Below are 15,990 nucleotides of genomic sequence, written 5' to 3' on the forward strand. Positions count from 1 at the left end.
TAAGAAATGAATACATTTTAAAAAAAAACAATAAAAAGGACAAGCTGATCAAAACCATTTAGAAAATACATCCACTCAAGATGTTACAAGTATAGGATATTTTTAACATCATGATTATTCATAATTTCATGTAACTAGTCACCTACACATTTCCTAAATTTTGGATGTTGCTTTGGAACATACAAAATGACTGCCTTATTTTAAAATGTTTACATTGTCACTGCTAAGTATTGAAAACATACCCAGTCCATGTACTGTGCTATAATCTATATCCGTTCCAAATACATAAGCTCCAAAGTGTGCTGATGCTATAAGAAGTCCACCTGAAAGACAAAAAAAGAAACTGAATTCGTGAGAATACTTCCCTTTTAAAACATAATATCCAGAAAAGTTAATGAAATTCTACAAGTTCTATATTCTACAGCAACAAATAAACACAGAGGTAGCCAAGAACACCAACCCAAAACCTAAATGCAACAAGTGGGGCATGTGAATCAATGGGGTGCAAAAAGGTTTAAAACTGGACTGGCTCTTTTTGGAAGGACAGGAATTTGAGAGTCAGGGACTGAGAGCAAGAGATGTGAGTGATGAGATAAATAGGCTGCAAAGGGGTTTAACATTCAACTTGCAGTGTTGGAAGATTGAAGGAAGTGAGGGGCAAGGACATTCAACTAGTTAAGTAACCTGCAAACGTGATGGGCCAACTGTACTTCATTCTGGAATTATTATCGACAAAAGCAAGAAACTGTATCAGAATAGTTATTGCAAATCTCATCATCTCAGTCTGAAATTTTAGGAGACACAATAAAGCTCCATTCACAATATTCTGGGATCCTTCAAACTTTGATCTCTTCTAACAAATCCCTTCTTAGCATTACTGTTCTTTTCAGGCCAAATTTAGTCAATTCATACTTGAGCTTATTGTGAAAGAAATGTAAAATTTAAAAAATCACAAAAGCAGCTTCTGTACTACCTATAAATGTGACAGAAGTGCCCTCTACTGGCACATTAGAAAATGTTAATGGAAATAAGACATTAATGTGTTTGCTATCATCCTATGGAATAAGGCTAGGCAAGTGTGAGCCTCTCCAAATATTCTTGGAAATGCAAATCTCATCATCCTTTATCACTGTCTAGGTCTGGTGAAAGATCCAGTCCAGGAACATCTGCATTCCAGTTGTACATTCCTGCTATGGAACAATATGAAGAAGGGAAGCTTTTGGCCTACCTTGGACATAGAAATCTGGAAGAAAGGAAGTCCTTTCTTTTTAGATATATGTTTCTCCTTTCTCAAAAAATCCTTTAAACTCCCTCAACAGACAACTCAGAAAGGAGCAAAAGAAACCAAAAAGTTTCCTGCTTTATAGTGATAGTCCTGATTCTGATTTCCTCTAGCACAGGGCTGTAGTATTCCAAGTATCGTTAGTCTGCAACTCACATCAGCCACAACCAATAAAGCCAATGGTGAGGGCGTGATAGGGATTTACCTTTCGTAACTTACACTTATATCCCAACTTTTCCTCCAATGATCTCTTAGTAACACAGATCTGGATTTCCTCACTTTATCTCATAGCTGTTTATAAATTCAACAATATCTAGAAATATATGTTTCTCAACCCTGCCCCAGCATGATAATACATGCAATACCATTTATTAACTTCATTAATTTTTTTTAGGCACTAAGCAGAAGACAAAAATAAATAATTTGAGAAATAATTTTGGATTGTATTGCAGAATCATCCTTGGAGACATATCATGTAGACAGCAAATTAAAATTAAAAAGTTACTGGATATATTCCACATTGAGTGGACTGATGAGATCTTGAAATAACCCTGTCTGAACACAGCCATTCAATTTCTAACTATAGATTCATAGGTTAGCACAAAAAATAGAAGATAAGGAAGAGAGAGCAAGCATTCTATATAATTATAAAGGCAAAGGATTACTGAGTTCTATCTTGGATACCTTAGTCTTCTGAAGAAAGCATCCTCTCATGTCCCTGATGACAAAATAAACTATTCATTCATCCTAATTATAATTCTGGTAAATATGCTATAGTACCACCTCTTAAGCAAGAAAACAAGAAATATTGGACATAACCTATTGGAAATAACTGCAACCAGTCTCTGGGCACATATCCCTTTGGAAATAAATGGCAATCATAACCTTATTGAAAAGGAAAAATGATGTCATATCCATTTGGCAAATGTGAATATGAACATGTGGAGACCACCTTTGAAAACTACTAGTCAAGAAAAGCATGACCTTGTTAGAAGTCAACCCTTTGATCAAGTGATATTCATAAGCATTCCTGCAATGGCACACAGGTAACTCAGCTGTTAAACTGAAGAACCATGCCAAGGATAAAGACATGCCACTACAAAAATATAGTTGGTTAGCAGAGGATGATTGTATCTTTGTTGAAATTGTTGTAATTGCCCAAAAGACATACACTCCCTTGAAACTTTTTAGTTTAAAATATGCATTCAGAGATAATAAAAAAAAACAAAGTCTTCTTTGAAAATAACTTATCTTGTGTACTCACAAACATCTTGTATTAATTCACCATACAGGCATATTTCTTAATAAAGTTCAGTTATAGATAGGATGTAGTTCTCTGTATGTTGACAACACAGGGTATTATTCTTAATCAATTGTCCATAGTCTGTAGGTATAGTTGTACTCACTGAAGTCCCTAAGTCATACTTCTGTACGGAAAATCAAACAGCAACATGCATCCACCTCCACTGAGGGGATAGCAGATATTGAATACAAAATGGAGTCCTGAGTCTGAACATGCTCAGTACAATCATGTGTCTGTAACCCCTCCCACACCGAAGAGGTACAGTCAAACTGGCAAATTAACATACACATAGAATATTGGCTAGCAAATATATACATTAACAAATAAACAGTGAAAGGGTTGGGAGGTTGCTTATTTCCAACAGGAAAAGTTAACTGTACTGCAAAAACGTTGTTTAATCCTGCACCAATGATAGAACCAATTTGCAGTCTGCACAAAGGGTTAAAAATGGCATATGAAAAGTTAAAAGTAGCAGCAACAAAAATGAAGTTTTTGGAGTATAACAACTACTTTCAAAATAAGTACTGAACAATTAAACAGGAAATAACACTTTCAAACCAGGAACAGAAAAAAATTCAAATTTTGTTACATAGTGTCATTGCATACTTTATTCTATCCAGACAGAATGCAAACAAAACAACCTCATCTTAATAGATAGAAGCAGTTTTATAATCTGAAGGAAATGAACAGCAGGCAAAGAAACCATACCACCAAATAAATAAGTTCAATAAAGAATAGGCTGGATGGAGGAGAGATACCTGTTCCGACAAATGGATCGAATACAACATCATTTGGTTTTACTCTCCCGTGGTTGGCCATGATAAAAGCTAAACAAGCATCCATGCTTGTATTCCCAATAAAATGTCTCTTTTTTACACTATATGATTCAATGAGATCCCTTTGTCCATTGGCAATCTGTGGAATGTAGGGAAGGAGAAAGACAACATGAATGAATTACTTTGTTACCAGGCACTGCTAAAAATAATCAGATTACAAAGTCAGCTTTTAAAAATAATTTCCTACAATATGTTATCTCAGATCATAACACTGAGAACATAAAATGAAGAATGTTTGGGTTTTTTTATTCCAAAACATCCTCTAACATTGTGTTTTATTATTCAGGCTGCTACTATTTTGTTAAACAGTCCTGGGTAGACACTTTTTTTTCGTGTCAGGAGCGACTTGAGAAACTGCAAGTTGCTTTTGTTGTGAGTGAAGTAGCCATCTGCAAGGACATTGCCCAGGGGACACCCAGATGTTTACTATCCTGTGGGAGGCTTCTCTCATGTCCCCACATGGGAAGCTGGAGCTGACAGATGGGAGCTCACCCCGCTCCCCAGATTCAAACCACCAACCTTTTGGTCAGCAGTCCTGCTGGAATAAGGGTTAACCCATTACGCCGCCAGAGCAATGCAAAAAAGTGCTTTGAGGTGTTGAAAATGTATCAACTGTATGAAGAAACATGTGTACAAAACCTATCCCAAATGTAGCATTTGCAGAACTGAAACAATAGAATTTATATTAATATTAAAAAGAAAGCACACCAAAATGCTCAGGGATTTCATAAACAATTTTGTGTCAGAAACATGAGCTCTGGATACAAAGTTATTTTTTTATTCTCAATCTATTTGCTCAAAGAACTGGAATACATAATATAAATTATGTGAAAAGAATACTGCATTATCCCAGCCATATTCTCATCTATCAACTCTATCTGATACTGTAATTATTCTTCCTTAGTATGTTATTTAGAAATTAATGTAATGATCAACTCACCCATCTCCCAAAATATAAATAAATAGGATGCTCGGGAATATTGTTTGGATCCATTCCATAGTCTTCTAATAACCAAAATATATTGTCCGGTTTCTTTAAATTCACTTTTCCTTCAAACGGCAAAAACTCTAGAGACTTAATTAGGATAGTAGGGACAAAACAGGTATACAAAATAACAGATAGGTTATTATTATAATGGAGATTTATTTTGTTCCTTTTCTTTTGCAGTTCTGAAGTACCACCAAAATAACATTAACAATGTGCACAAGTCACTAAACTCATAGACTACAACTGCATGTAATTTTATGGTCCCTTCCCAACAAGTTACCCAAAATGGTGCAAAATCAAAAACATAATATTCATAGGCCTCTTTGCAGAAGGAAAACTATCAGATCTATTATGAGCTGCTTCTCTGTGATTTTAGAGAATTTATTCTGGAAAGTATGAAGAAGATGACAAGTAACACGACTTGGATAACAGCAAAAATATTCCAGTAGGGTGGTGAACGGTAAGATGGGCCTTTCTGAATCCAAACCTAGACCATGTAGGGATTTGAAAACAGGATGGCTCAACTTCTTGCCTTTGGGATTTTATTGGATTCTAATCTCTGCATTATGACTCACCATCTGTTATTATTGGCTAGGGCATATGGAAGATGCAGTCCAGTAACATTTGGATAGTCACGGATATGTATCCAACCATCTTTCCACCTATGTTGTGATAATAATTCAGCTACAGCATATTCTGTGTGAAAGCTAATTTTCCGGACTATGTTCAAAGGAAGCCCCATGATATGTCCACTGATACACTTATGAGGTTTGCAATGGACTGTCATGGTTAGTCTGATTCTGCCTTGATAAGTGAAACAGATAAACTTCTTTCCTGGGCAACACTGCCTCTGTGTCCAAGGATGGAATAACACAATCCACAGACTGCAAATCTCTCTCTTTACACGCATGACCCATCCCAAACAGGTGCTCATCAAATCAACGTATCGGTAGCCTGTTTGGAATACCTTACAATTTCTGTACCAAATAAACTCTTTATCAGGAATGTAAAGGAAGCCTACTTGCAGGTTACTTGCAAATACGTAATCTGCTGCAGGTAAATGTGAATATACCAGCCAGGCAAAGTTTAGTTTCAGTAAGTGAATTTAGTCCCGGGATCTCTTTTAATGCATATGATGAATCTATGATCATGTGAACTAAGGCTGGATCTACACTGCCCAGGATCTGATTCCAGATTATTATCTCCTTCTCCCAGGCCCAGTTCTTTATTGAGGCCCATGAAGCCATGTCTTCGGGTGCAGCCCTTGCTGGGCGCACTCGAAGGGGCGGCGGTGGCAGCAGCGGGCGGCGACCATTGGGTCGCTCGTCGCGGAACAAGGAAGTACTTCGCATTCTCGCAAGATTTCGCGAGATATTGCGAAATATCGCAAGATTTCTGCGAGATCTCGCGAGAATACCAATTACTTCCTTGTTACGCAGCGAGCGACCCAATGGTCGCCGCCGCTGCCGGTAAATTGGGGGTGGGGGCGGCCCTAGGTTTGCTTAAATGCTGAAAAAACCTAGGGCCACTCCTGCCTTCTCCCAGATTATCTGAAAGTGTGGATTCATATAATCCAGTTCAAATCAGATAATTTGGGATCAGATCCTGGGATATAGGGCAGTGTAAATCCATCCTAAGAGGAAGGAGGCATACTATATGGCATTCTTTGAACACTGAACAACAACCTGCCTGCATATAAGGGAATGATTTTGAGGGTAAAGAGACAGATTTACAGGTAATCATGGCACATCTCATACTTATGCCTTTGGGAAGTAAGGGAAACCTATAAAACACAAGTAGCAACTCATCCATCTTGCAAATAACTATCAAAAAGCTAAATGCTGCCAAATATGTACATATCCTTGTTTTACTGTAACCAGTTCTGTATGTATGTGCTGGCTTCAAGTCACCTATCAATTTGTGGTGACCCCATCAATTTTATGGAGTTTTCTTAGGCAACAAATACTCAGAGGTGGTTTTTAATTTCTCTAAAATATAACCTACAGACCTGGTATTTTTTGTTAATATCCAAGTACTAACCAGCTATGTAGTGTTATGGAATAACACAAATATAAGCAATTAATTCAAGAGGTTACAGAATACTTACATCTATCCTTTGAATTTTTTCTTCTTGTGTCAGTGTTTTGTTAAAAGCATGAACCTTTATTTTGTATGTTAAATTGGACTGTAAATACGGAGCCTGAAAAAAGCAAAACATTTTGGCTTAGGGTCATGGTTCAATGTGCTGTTGGTTACAGCTGAATAACAAGTTCCAGGAAAACATAAACCAAGACAGGTTCATTTCTACAAACCATATTCTCTAGTGGATAATTCTTCAATGAAGAGTACAGCTCATCTGTAGATTTTCCATGGCCCCACAGCTCAAATATAGATCTGAAAGTGTCACAATACTTAGGTTATATTCAGCAAGGTGGAACAAAAATCATAAATGTCTTTCTCAGTTTACTAGATTTATTCTGACACCCCCTATGAAATAGAACATAACTATGAACATGGAAAATCACCATAGAAGCAGGAAGGGAACTTCCTCTAATTTATAATTCCAAGCATGATCCTTACTTTGCACATACTGTTCGTTTCATTAGTCCTTTAGCTATATCTTCTGAAGGTAGGCTAAGAATCCAAAATGGAGACTGAAAGAAGGAAAGAAGAAACAGCAGTAAGTTTAAGGAAAAAGCAATATGATTAATGGAATTCTATCGCTTGTGTGACAAATGTACTAATGTGTTCTTCACCTGCACTGCCAGCTTACGATCACAATGGAACCAATAGAAAAGCCTATCAATGAATTAAAAGCAACCTCTTCTTTCCTTGCTATTAACATCTTATTCCCAACTACAACTAAGTAATAGTACCATGTTAGGTAGGAAGGGAGAAAGGAGGTTGTGGTACGTATGTATAATAAATACATAGTAAAACTTTATTTTTAACCCATCCTCTCTTCCCATAGGGACTCAGGGCAGCTTCCAAAGTAAAAATGGCAAAAAAATTCAATGCCAGTGCAATTACATAATAAACAATTAGACAAACAATTAAAAAGTAAACAGATTAAATACGGTTGACTAAAATGTATGAATCAATCAAAAACATAATATAAACAAATTACACAATTAAAATGCATATAAAAATATAGACCTTCCATAAATTAGATTATATGTATGCATATATCCACATATTGACAGATGGCACTTTTGATTTGAAAGAACAGAAATAAATGAATGCAATGGAGAGCAATTCCAAAAATGATGGCGAAGTCCTGCTAACTGCACTTCATTAATCTCAATGAATTTTGCGAAGCTCTTGCATATGAAACTGTAGAGTTTATCTTAGTTTGCTAGAAATTATAGAGAGCAAAAAGTCAACCTTTTATGACCAGTCTTGTACAAACTTACGTGAACGCAGGTTTTACTAAGTTCAGCTCGACATGCTTTTAAGATTGTTCTACACAAGTCAGGAGCAATGCTGAAGTTCATACATACACACAATGAAGTAAATTTCACTATGTTCTAAAGGGTGTATTATTTTTATATACTTCTATTACACTAGTAGTTTTGGAAATATTCCTGTATCTCCCGGTCTTTGAATGGCAAAATATTTATTTTACACATGATGCAAATTAGATATGACATTTTATCCATATTTTGTAAGACTGCCCTCAAGTTTAAAAAATAGTTATAGTATGCAGTATGAATAACACATTAATTAATATATACATTTAAGATAGAAGGAAGTGATCTGTACATTGTACTCAGTCAATTAAAATCAATGGGAAAGTTGCAGCCTAGCAATGCCACGAGGACCACATTTTGCATCCTTCCTGTTATGTAGTATTATATTATCCCTGATAATGTCCAGGCCTTAATATAATACAAGATAGCAGAAGGAATGCTAAAAAAAAGATGATGAATGAGAAAATGTGATACGGTTCCATATTAGCTACTCACTGAGCAAAGATGCCACACACAAAATGATGCCTCATCCATAAATCAAAGCGTTATTCAATTTTCAGCATTTCTAATGAAAGATATTTTTGTTCCAGCATTCCAGTTTCCAACTGTATTTGTACTGTATTTAAAACATCATCCCTTCATGGTCCACTTTCACTGAAAGCATTATGGATGCAAGTAAGGTGGAAGCTTGGCTTGAAAGGACTGAGTCAATACTTTAAAGATCACAAAAGCTTAAGATTTTGTTCTGGACCCAAACTTACATTTAGGCGTAGTTCCTGCTGACTGCTCAATTGTCCACCACAGAGGGAAACCAACGTTTTTATTTCCTAGGGGAAAGATGACAGAAAACATATGTTCTAATAGTTCTGGAAATTAAACTACCATCTCAAAATGTTAAATTTGTTGGTTCCACTATGAAACAAATGTTGTCCTGAATCACATCTGAAGACCAATTTCTTCGGGAAAATAATACTGAGGAAGACTCCGCCAAATACCCAACCTTCCCAATCATTTTGTACTATATTATTGTATGTTATCAATCAGCTTTAATCATATTGTACCCCCTGCCTCAAGCCGTAAATAAATCATAATAATAATTTACAGTGCAATTGTTGTTGCTTGTTGCAAATTGCCTTTTAAAGTCAGTTTTGAACTTTAGTGACCATATGAATGAAAGGTTTCCAAGTGCCACAGCCATCAACTAGCTTATTCAGGTTTTGCACCCTGAGTGCCATGGTTTCCTGGACTGCGTAAATCTCTCTGTGTTCCCTGTGCATCCAGATTCAACCATCCATAGAATCATAGAATCATAGAATAGTAGAGTTGGAAGAGACCACATGGGCCATCTAGTCCAACCCCCTGCTAAGAAGCTTGATTTAAAAAAGAAATCCAAAAGCTTGATTTAAAAAAGAAATCCAAAAGCAAACCTTGATTTTGACATTTTATATAATGGACACCGTTTTACCACGTCATTGTATATAATGGGACTTAAGCATCCATCAATATGGGTTTCCATGGAGGGTACTGGAACCAACCCTCAGTGGATACTGTATATGTGCATTTAAACTGTTAATTTTTAATACCATTGATGTTTCATTCTGTTTTAATGTTTGTGGATTTTTAATTGTATTCAAAGGCTTTTAATGTAAGCCATTTTAAATCTCCTTTGTGATGAGAAAAAGTGGGGTATAAATAAACATAGTAATAATAATATGCATATATACATAAAGAAAATGCATACTTAATCATTTGCACATGTAGAATTTGCACACGAGCGCCACGATGGCGCAATGGGTAAAATCCTTGTGAGCTGCTGACCTGAAGGTTGGGTTGCTGGCCTGAAGGCTACCGGTTCGAATCTATGAGACAGGGTGAGCTCCCTTCTATCAACTCTAGCTTGCGGGGATATGAGAGAAACCGCCCAGCAGGATGGTAACACATCCGAGTGTCTCCTGGGCAACCTCTCTGTAGATGACCAATTCTTTAACGTCAGAAGCGACCTGCAGTATGTTCTCAAGTCGCTTCTGACAAAATTTTAAAAACATGTAGAATGGCTGACATTATTTTAAATTTTTTTCACTGTTTTTTATGCTGATGCCATGCTGGTGCAGCGGGTTACATCACTGAGCTGCAAAACTTGCTGACTGAAACGCTGGTGGTTCGAATCCAGGGAGCGGGGTGAGCGCCTGCTGTTAGCTCCAGCTTCTGCGAACCTAGCAGTTCGAAAACATGTAATAGATCAATAGATACCGCTCAGGTGGGAAGGTAACGGCGCTCCATGCAGTCATGCTGGCCACACGATCTAGCAGGTGTCTATGGACAACGCCGGCTTTTCAGCTTAGAAATGGAGATGAACCCCAACCCCCAGTCGGACATGACTAGGCTTAATGTCAGGGGAAAACTTATACCTTTACCTTAACTGGTATAAAATTGCCTGGTTTTAAGTGATTAAGCATTTATTCCTTTATTATTATTATTATTACTTATTTGCATAGCACTATTAATGTACATGGTGGTTTAAAGCAAAACAACCAAAGTCAAAGCCATACAATTTAAGTTGGTGGCTCTAAACCATTTTAAACTTTAATGCACTTTAGTGGTCAGATTTTATCATGTCCACATAGGAGAAAGAACTCTTGTCTGTTTAAGGCAAGTGCGAATGTTGCAACTAGACACCTTGATTAGCATTGAATAGCCAGGCAGCTTATAAGCCTGGCTGCTTCCTGCCTGGGGGAATCCTTTGTTGGGAAGTGTTTGCCACTTTTCTTGTTTGGAAGCTGACTTGAATTCCTTTGGGGAGATAGGGTGTGTGATAAATAAATAAATAATTTAGAAGTTGTGATTTTTGTATCACTCTTGAGACCTTGGATGGCATAAAAATGTCTCAATAAATGAATAACACCCTACTGAATGGTAATTAAAGAAAAATCACAGCACTACAGTTGTGTAAAGGTCTCATCTTTCTAGATTTATTTGTTTGTTTATTTACCCTATTTATACCCTGCCTTTCCTGCTCAGAAGGGCACTCAAGGTGGCTTACATATGGCAATTATTCAGTGCCTTAAAAACACATATAAAACATAAGCTTAAAATATGTCAATATGTATTAAAATTAATACATATTGACAATTAAAAACATTACATTCAATTAAAATCACGCCATCCAAAAATCGTAGTCTAGAGCCGTTCCATAGTCACAGCACATATTACACTATTATTGCACTGCGCTATTATCCGAAAGCTTGATCCCAGTGCCTTTTGTACACATCCAGTGACTTGTGCACACTTTGGGAGGGCAATAGGAAGCTATAAAAACTAACCCTGAAACAAAAACTTCCTCTGATGGGAGACCTAATGGCAACTTATGCATCTACATTGTAGAATTAATGCAGTTTGACACCACTTAAAATGCCACGTCTCAGTGCTATGGATGTTTAGCCTTCTCTGCCAAAGAGTGCTAATGCCTTGCCAAACTGCAAATCCTATAGCATTGGTAATGAAAGTGGTGTCAAACTGCATTAAATTTACAGTGTAGATCAGGTATGGGCAAACTTCGGTCCTCCCTCCAGGTGTTTTGGACTGCAACTCCCACAATTCTAGGAATTGTGGGAATTGCAGTCCAAAACACCTGGAGAGAGGTCCGAATTTTGCCCCTACCTGGTGTGCATGAGCCTTCTCTCTCTGTCTCCCTCCAGCATGGATCATAGGGAGAGGGGTGGATTGCAACCGCGCATGCGCCCTGGCCTCCGCGAACGTTCCATGCGCGCGGATTGGCCCTGACGCGCCGGAGACTCACCGGCAGCCGGAAAGCCAAGTTCTCCTGCGCCAGAAGCAGCAAGTACCGCGCTCGCCCCGCGCCCGGCCGTGCCATGGCTCCCGGCTCCTGGTCGGGCGAAGCACGCATGCGCGCCTGGGGTGGGCGGACCCTCCGTGGAGAAGGGAGGCTGGTCTAGGAGCAGGAGCGGAGGAAGTGATGAGAGCGGCCAACAGGAAAAGGGCGGACCAGGAGGAGGAGAAGGGTAAACTTGAACTACCTGTCTAAAGAGAGCCTGTCATTATTCCGTTACAAGGAAAGAGACTGTAATGAAACCCTTGTGTTTGTGTTGCTCCAGGGAGGGGAAGAAATAAGCATGGCCTGTCAGGTTTTTGTTACAGTGTGCCTTTAAGGATGTGTTTATAGGCTGCTGTCTTACTTGCAGAGAGATTATATTTCAGTTAGATTTAAGTGCATAACTTTTCAAATTCCCTCCTTTACAATAACTCTAAATTGCAACTACAGCAGACTTAATTAACCTGCACCCATGGGAACTGGTAAATACCAGATAAATCTGGTACAAGGCAGTAAAACAAATTGTGGCCAATCAATCAATCAATTTTAAATGTTTATGGTGCCCTAAGGCTTTTGTTGCAGTCGACTAAAATAACTAGTTCTGTAGAAGGGCACAAGTTCTGTGAGTCACTGGCTTTGGGTCTGCAGTAAATTCCCTGGAAATAAGTTGTTGTAGTTAATATATACAATTATTATTATTATTATTTGATACACAAGATTAGGAAAGGAGATTCCACCTGTGTGGAATATGTGAGGGGAAGTCATAGGGAGGAGGGAGCAATCTTGTTTTCTGCTGCACTGCAGACTAGGATGCGGAACAATGGCTTCAAACTACAGGAAAGGAGATTCCACCTGATCATCAGGAAGAACTTCCTAACTGTGAGAGCTATTCGGCAGTGGAACTCTCTCCCCCGGACTGTGGTGGAGGCTCCTTCTTTGGAGACTTTTCAGCAGATGCTGGATGGCCATCTGTCGGGGGTGCTTTGAATGTGATTTCCTGCTTCTTGGCAGGGGGTTGGACTGGATGGCCCATGAGGTCTCTTCCAACTCTACTATTCTATGATTCCAGTACACTACAGAGCAAACAAGATCACTATGCTGGCTGATGTATTACACATCGGATACTTTCCAAATGTCTAGGACTATGTGATGTATCAGCAAATAATGCTTGCAGATCCAAGTAGGTGGCCTTTTGCAGACAGATGGTTATTTTGTCAGCATCGATTGTTTTTAAGTGCTGGCCAAGGTCTTTAGGTACTGCACCCAGAGTGCCAATCACCACTGGGACCACCTTTACTGGCTTGTGCCAGAATCTTTGCAGTTCAATCTTTAAATCCTCATATCACGTAAGCTTTTCCAGTTGCTTCTCACTGATACTGCTGTCACGTGGGATTGCAACAGTGACATACTTTGTTTTTTTAATACGATTGTGAGATCAAGAGTATTGTGCTCCAAAACTCTTTGTCATTTTGACAGTTTAGTATACTGTATGGTTAAGCTGATTGCAATAATAACTCGCAAACAACTAGAAACTACATTTATCTGGCTTTTACCAATCCCCATGAGTGCCAGTTAATAATAATAATACCTCTCTTTATCTCTCCCACAGGAGACTCAAAGCAGTTTTACATAAAAACATCAACATACAATTTAAAATATATAGATATGGTTTCAGTCTTCAACCGATTCGTTAAAAGGAAGCCTGATGGTCATCCATATCACCTAACTTTAGAGCTTATCTTTCTGTTCTAGAAGTATTAGTTGTTGCTTTGTTACAGTGCGCAGATCATATAAGACACAGATTGAGTATCCTTTATCTGGAAATCTGAAATAATTCCAAATTATCCAGATGGCTGGCAGAGATAGTGACATCTTTGCTTTCTAATGGTTTAATATACACAAATTTTGTTTCATGTACAAAATTATTAGAAAATATGATGGATAAAATTACCTTCAGGCTATGTGTATATGTACACATTTTGTTTAGACTTGGAGTGCATCTATATTGTAGAATTGAGGCAGCCTGATAGCACTTTAACTACAGTCACTTAATGCTATGGAATATGAGATCCTTCTCTGCCAAAGAGTGCTGGTACCTCACCGAACTACAACTTCCATAATCCCATAGCACTGAGCCATGGCAGTTAAAGTGGTGTCAATTCTGCAGTGTGGATCAGAGCTTTCCCAACTGTGTTTGGAACGTTAGTGTATCATCCACCGTGTGCAAATCTGTCGTGCTAATGGATCAAGAAACCTCTGAGTCTATGTGAAATATGCAATTATATGTTTTAAAAATATAAATGAAAGATTTTCATGAAATATGGGTCATAGGATCATAGAATAGTTGGAAGAGACCACCTAGGTCATCTAGACCAACCCCCTGCCATGCAGGAAAACCACAAAGCACCCCCAACAGATGGCTTGGATGGCCTCTGATTAAAAGCTTCCAAAGAGCTTCCACTACACTCCAAGGCAGAGAGTTCTACTGCTGAACAGCTCTTACAGCCAGGAAGTTCTTCCTAATGTTCATGTGGAATCTCCTTTCCTGTAATTTGAACCCATTGCTCCGAGTCCTAGTCTCCAGGTAGCCAGAAAACAAGCCTGCTCCCTCTTCCTTATGACAGCCTTTCAAATATTTACCAGTTTTGCCATACAATTTACATATGTATATGTTCATATCTCTTAAAAGGGGTTGGTTTAACTTCCAGATCGCTAGTAAGACTGAATTACTGTTTCACAAAATGATGCATGTCTCAAGTGTGTCCACATGAAATGTTTGGAATGCTCTAGTGTAGATGCACCCTCTGATCCCATATGTACATATGTGCAGATACAGGTATAACAAAATTGAAATCCAAAACCTTTCTGGTCCCAAGCATTTTGGATAAGGGATACTCAGCCTGGCTTATTTTTGTGCCCACAGCTGATTCATTGCTCTTCCTGGGATGTTACACTCTCCTTGAGGCATGGAAGGAAGAGAAAGGTGCAGTACCAAAACAGCAAGGGCCCACCGTGGCGCCGTGGGAGAGCTGGCACAGGGCTGGCAAAGCTGGTCCGATGATCATGTTGACTATCAGAAGCGGAACCCATTCAGCAGCAATAAGCCAGTGATGCTGCGGACTGAGAGAGGTGATCCCACTTATGGGAGGCCACCTGAAGGATCCAAAACAGAGCAGAGGGGGAAAGATGCTCACACGCATATTGGCAAGGAAGTCGAAGAACTGTGTTTGGTCATACGCAGGGTTGGGGAGAGAGGACAAGATGGGCGTGTGCGAATAACCTTTAAGCACCTTTTTGACAGATATGTGACTATTTCCAACAAAGTTGTAGGTGTCCTCTTGAGAGCAAGAAAGCATGGGCTAATTGACTTTGAAGGTGAAATGCTTTGGCAAGGAAGAGATGACGATGTGGTCATCACCTTACTTTGAATCAACTGGGTAAACTTTATTGCATGATACTCTGGGGAACAGTTTCAACACTTTTAAGTGGCAACCATGCTGGCTGGTCAGGATGCAGTGAACAAAATGCTATGTTAACATGTAAGATACATGGTTGCTAGTTTATGCCTTCGCCCCACTGAATTCTGCAGTGTCTCTAGTTTACGCTCTCTGTTCAGGATTAAATCTCAGCATGGTCTCTCCCCTCCTCCCTCCCAATTAAGCTGTGAGAGTGTGTGAACTGAAGCTAGGCAAATATAACTTATAACTGTGGCTGTACTAGAAATATAAAATGTTAGCAAATTAAAATATTTTGGGCATGTTTTAAGTCTCTTATCATTAAAAGGTCAATATGCAGTGTATTTAATTGTGAAATGATTATTACCTACTACAAAATTCTTTTTAAGACACTTCTGTGTCATAAAATACACTAGAGAATTGTGAGGCAATAGCTACCTTTTTAAAAGCAGGTAGTTTTGTATTAAACACATGACAGTGCTCCTCATCTATGTATCCAGCTCATACATCCCCATCTGAAGCTACTAAAACGAATAACACTTTTCAGTCAGTAGTCACTTTGAGTCTTCTTTTGCAGAGAAAAAGTGGGATATAAACACTACATCTCCTGCTGCTACTGATAATATATTAGATACAAGAATATTCAAAGGTCTAGAGCTAACCATTGTTTATTAACGTTTTCCTTTTCATGACACTACTGAGCTGACTATTACATTTCCAGTTTCATTTCATTAATTCACAATCGCAATACATACTTTTCATACTGTAACACATTTAACATTTCAATACAGTTGAAGATACCTTGCCTGCCCTCACAACAGTCCAGA

General features: G+C 38.5%; 1 protein-coding gene and 1 long non-coding RNA gene across 6 annotated transcripts in view; one reads left to right on the forward strand and one right to left on the reverse strand.

The window, feature by feature from the left end:
* Positions 1-11,803, reverse strand: part of trmt11 (tRNA methyltransferase 11 homolog) — a 61,584-nt gene extending 49,781 nt beyond the window's left edge. For all 5 annotated transcript variants that reach the window (XR_010005646.1, XR_010005642.1, XM_062979020.1 and 2 more), the window contains exons 1-8: positions 11,676-11,803; positions 8,641-8,706; positions 6,990-7,063; positions 6,722-6,803; positions 6,517-6,609; positions 4,362-4,496; positions 3,344-3,500; positions 243-323 (exon numbers count right to left, since the gene is read on the reverse strand). Coding sequence is in view for 3 of the 5 variants with exons in the window: in XM_062979020.1 (XP_062835090.1) it covers positions 243-323; positions 3,344-3,500; positions 4,362-4,496; positions 6,517-6,609; positions 6,722-6,803; positions 6,990-7,063; positions 8,641-8,706; positions 11,676-11,783 (796 nt within the window). In the remaining 2 variants the exon portion in view is untranslated. The remainder of the gene's footprint in view (positions 1-242; positions 324-3,343; positions 3,501-4,361; positions 4,497-6,516; positions 6,610-6,721; positions 6,804-6,989; positions 7,064-8,640; positions 8,707-11,675) is intronic.
* Positions 11,804-11,860: 57 nt separating this feature from the next.
* LOC100561611 (uncharacterized) lies at positions 11,861-15,507 on the forward strand. Its single transcript, XR_010005652.1, has 2 exons — positions 11,861-11,959; positions 14,632-15,507. It is a non-coding gene; the product is annotated as an uncharacterized LOC100561611 (long non-coding RNA).
* The last annotated feature ends 483 nt before the right edge of the window (positions 15,508-15,990 follow it).

This window comes from Anolis carolinensis, chromosome 1 (assembly GCF_035594765.1).
Source record: "Anolis carolinensis isolate JA03-04 chromosome 1, rAnoCar3.1.pri, whole genome shotgun sequence".
In the NCBI taxonomy this organism is placed as follows: domain Eukaryota; kingdom Metazoa; phylum Chordata; class Lepidosauria; order Squamata; family Dactyloidae; genus Anolis; species Anolis carolinensis.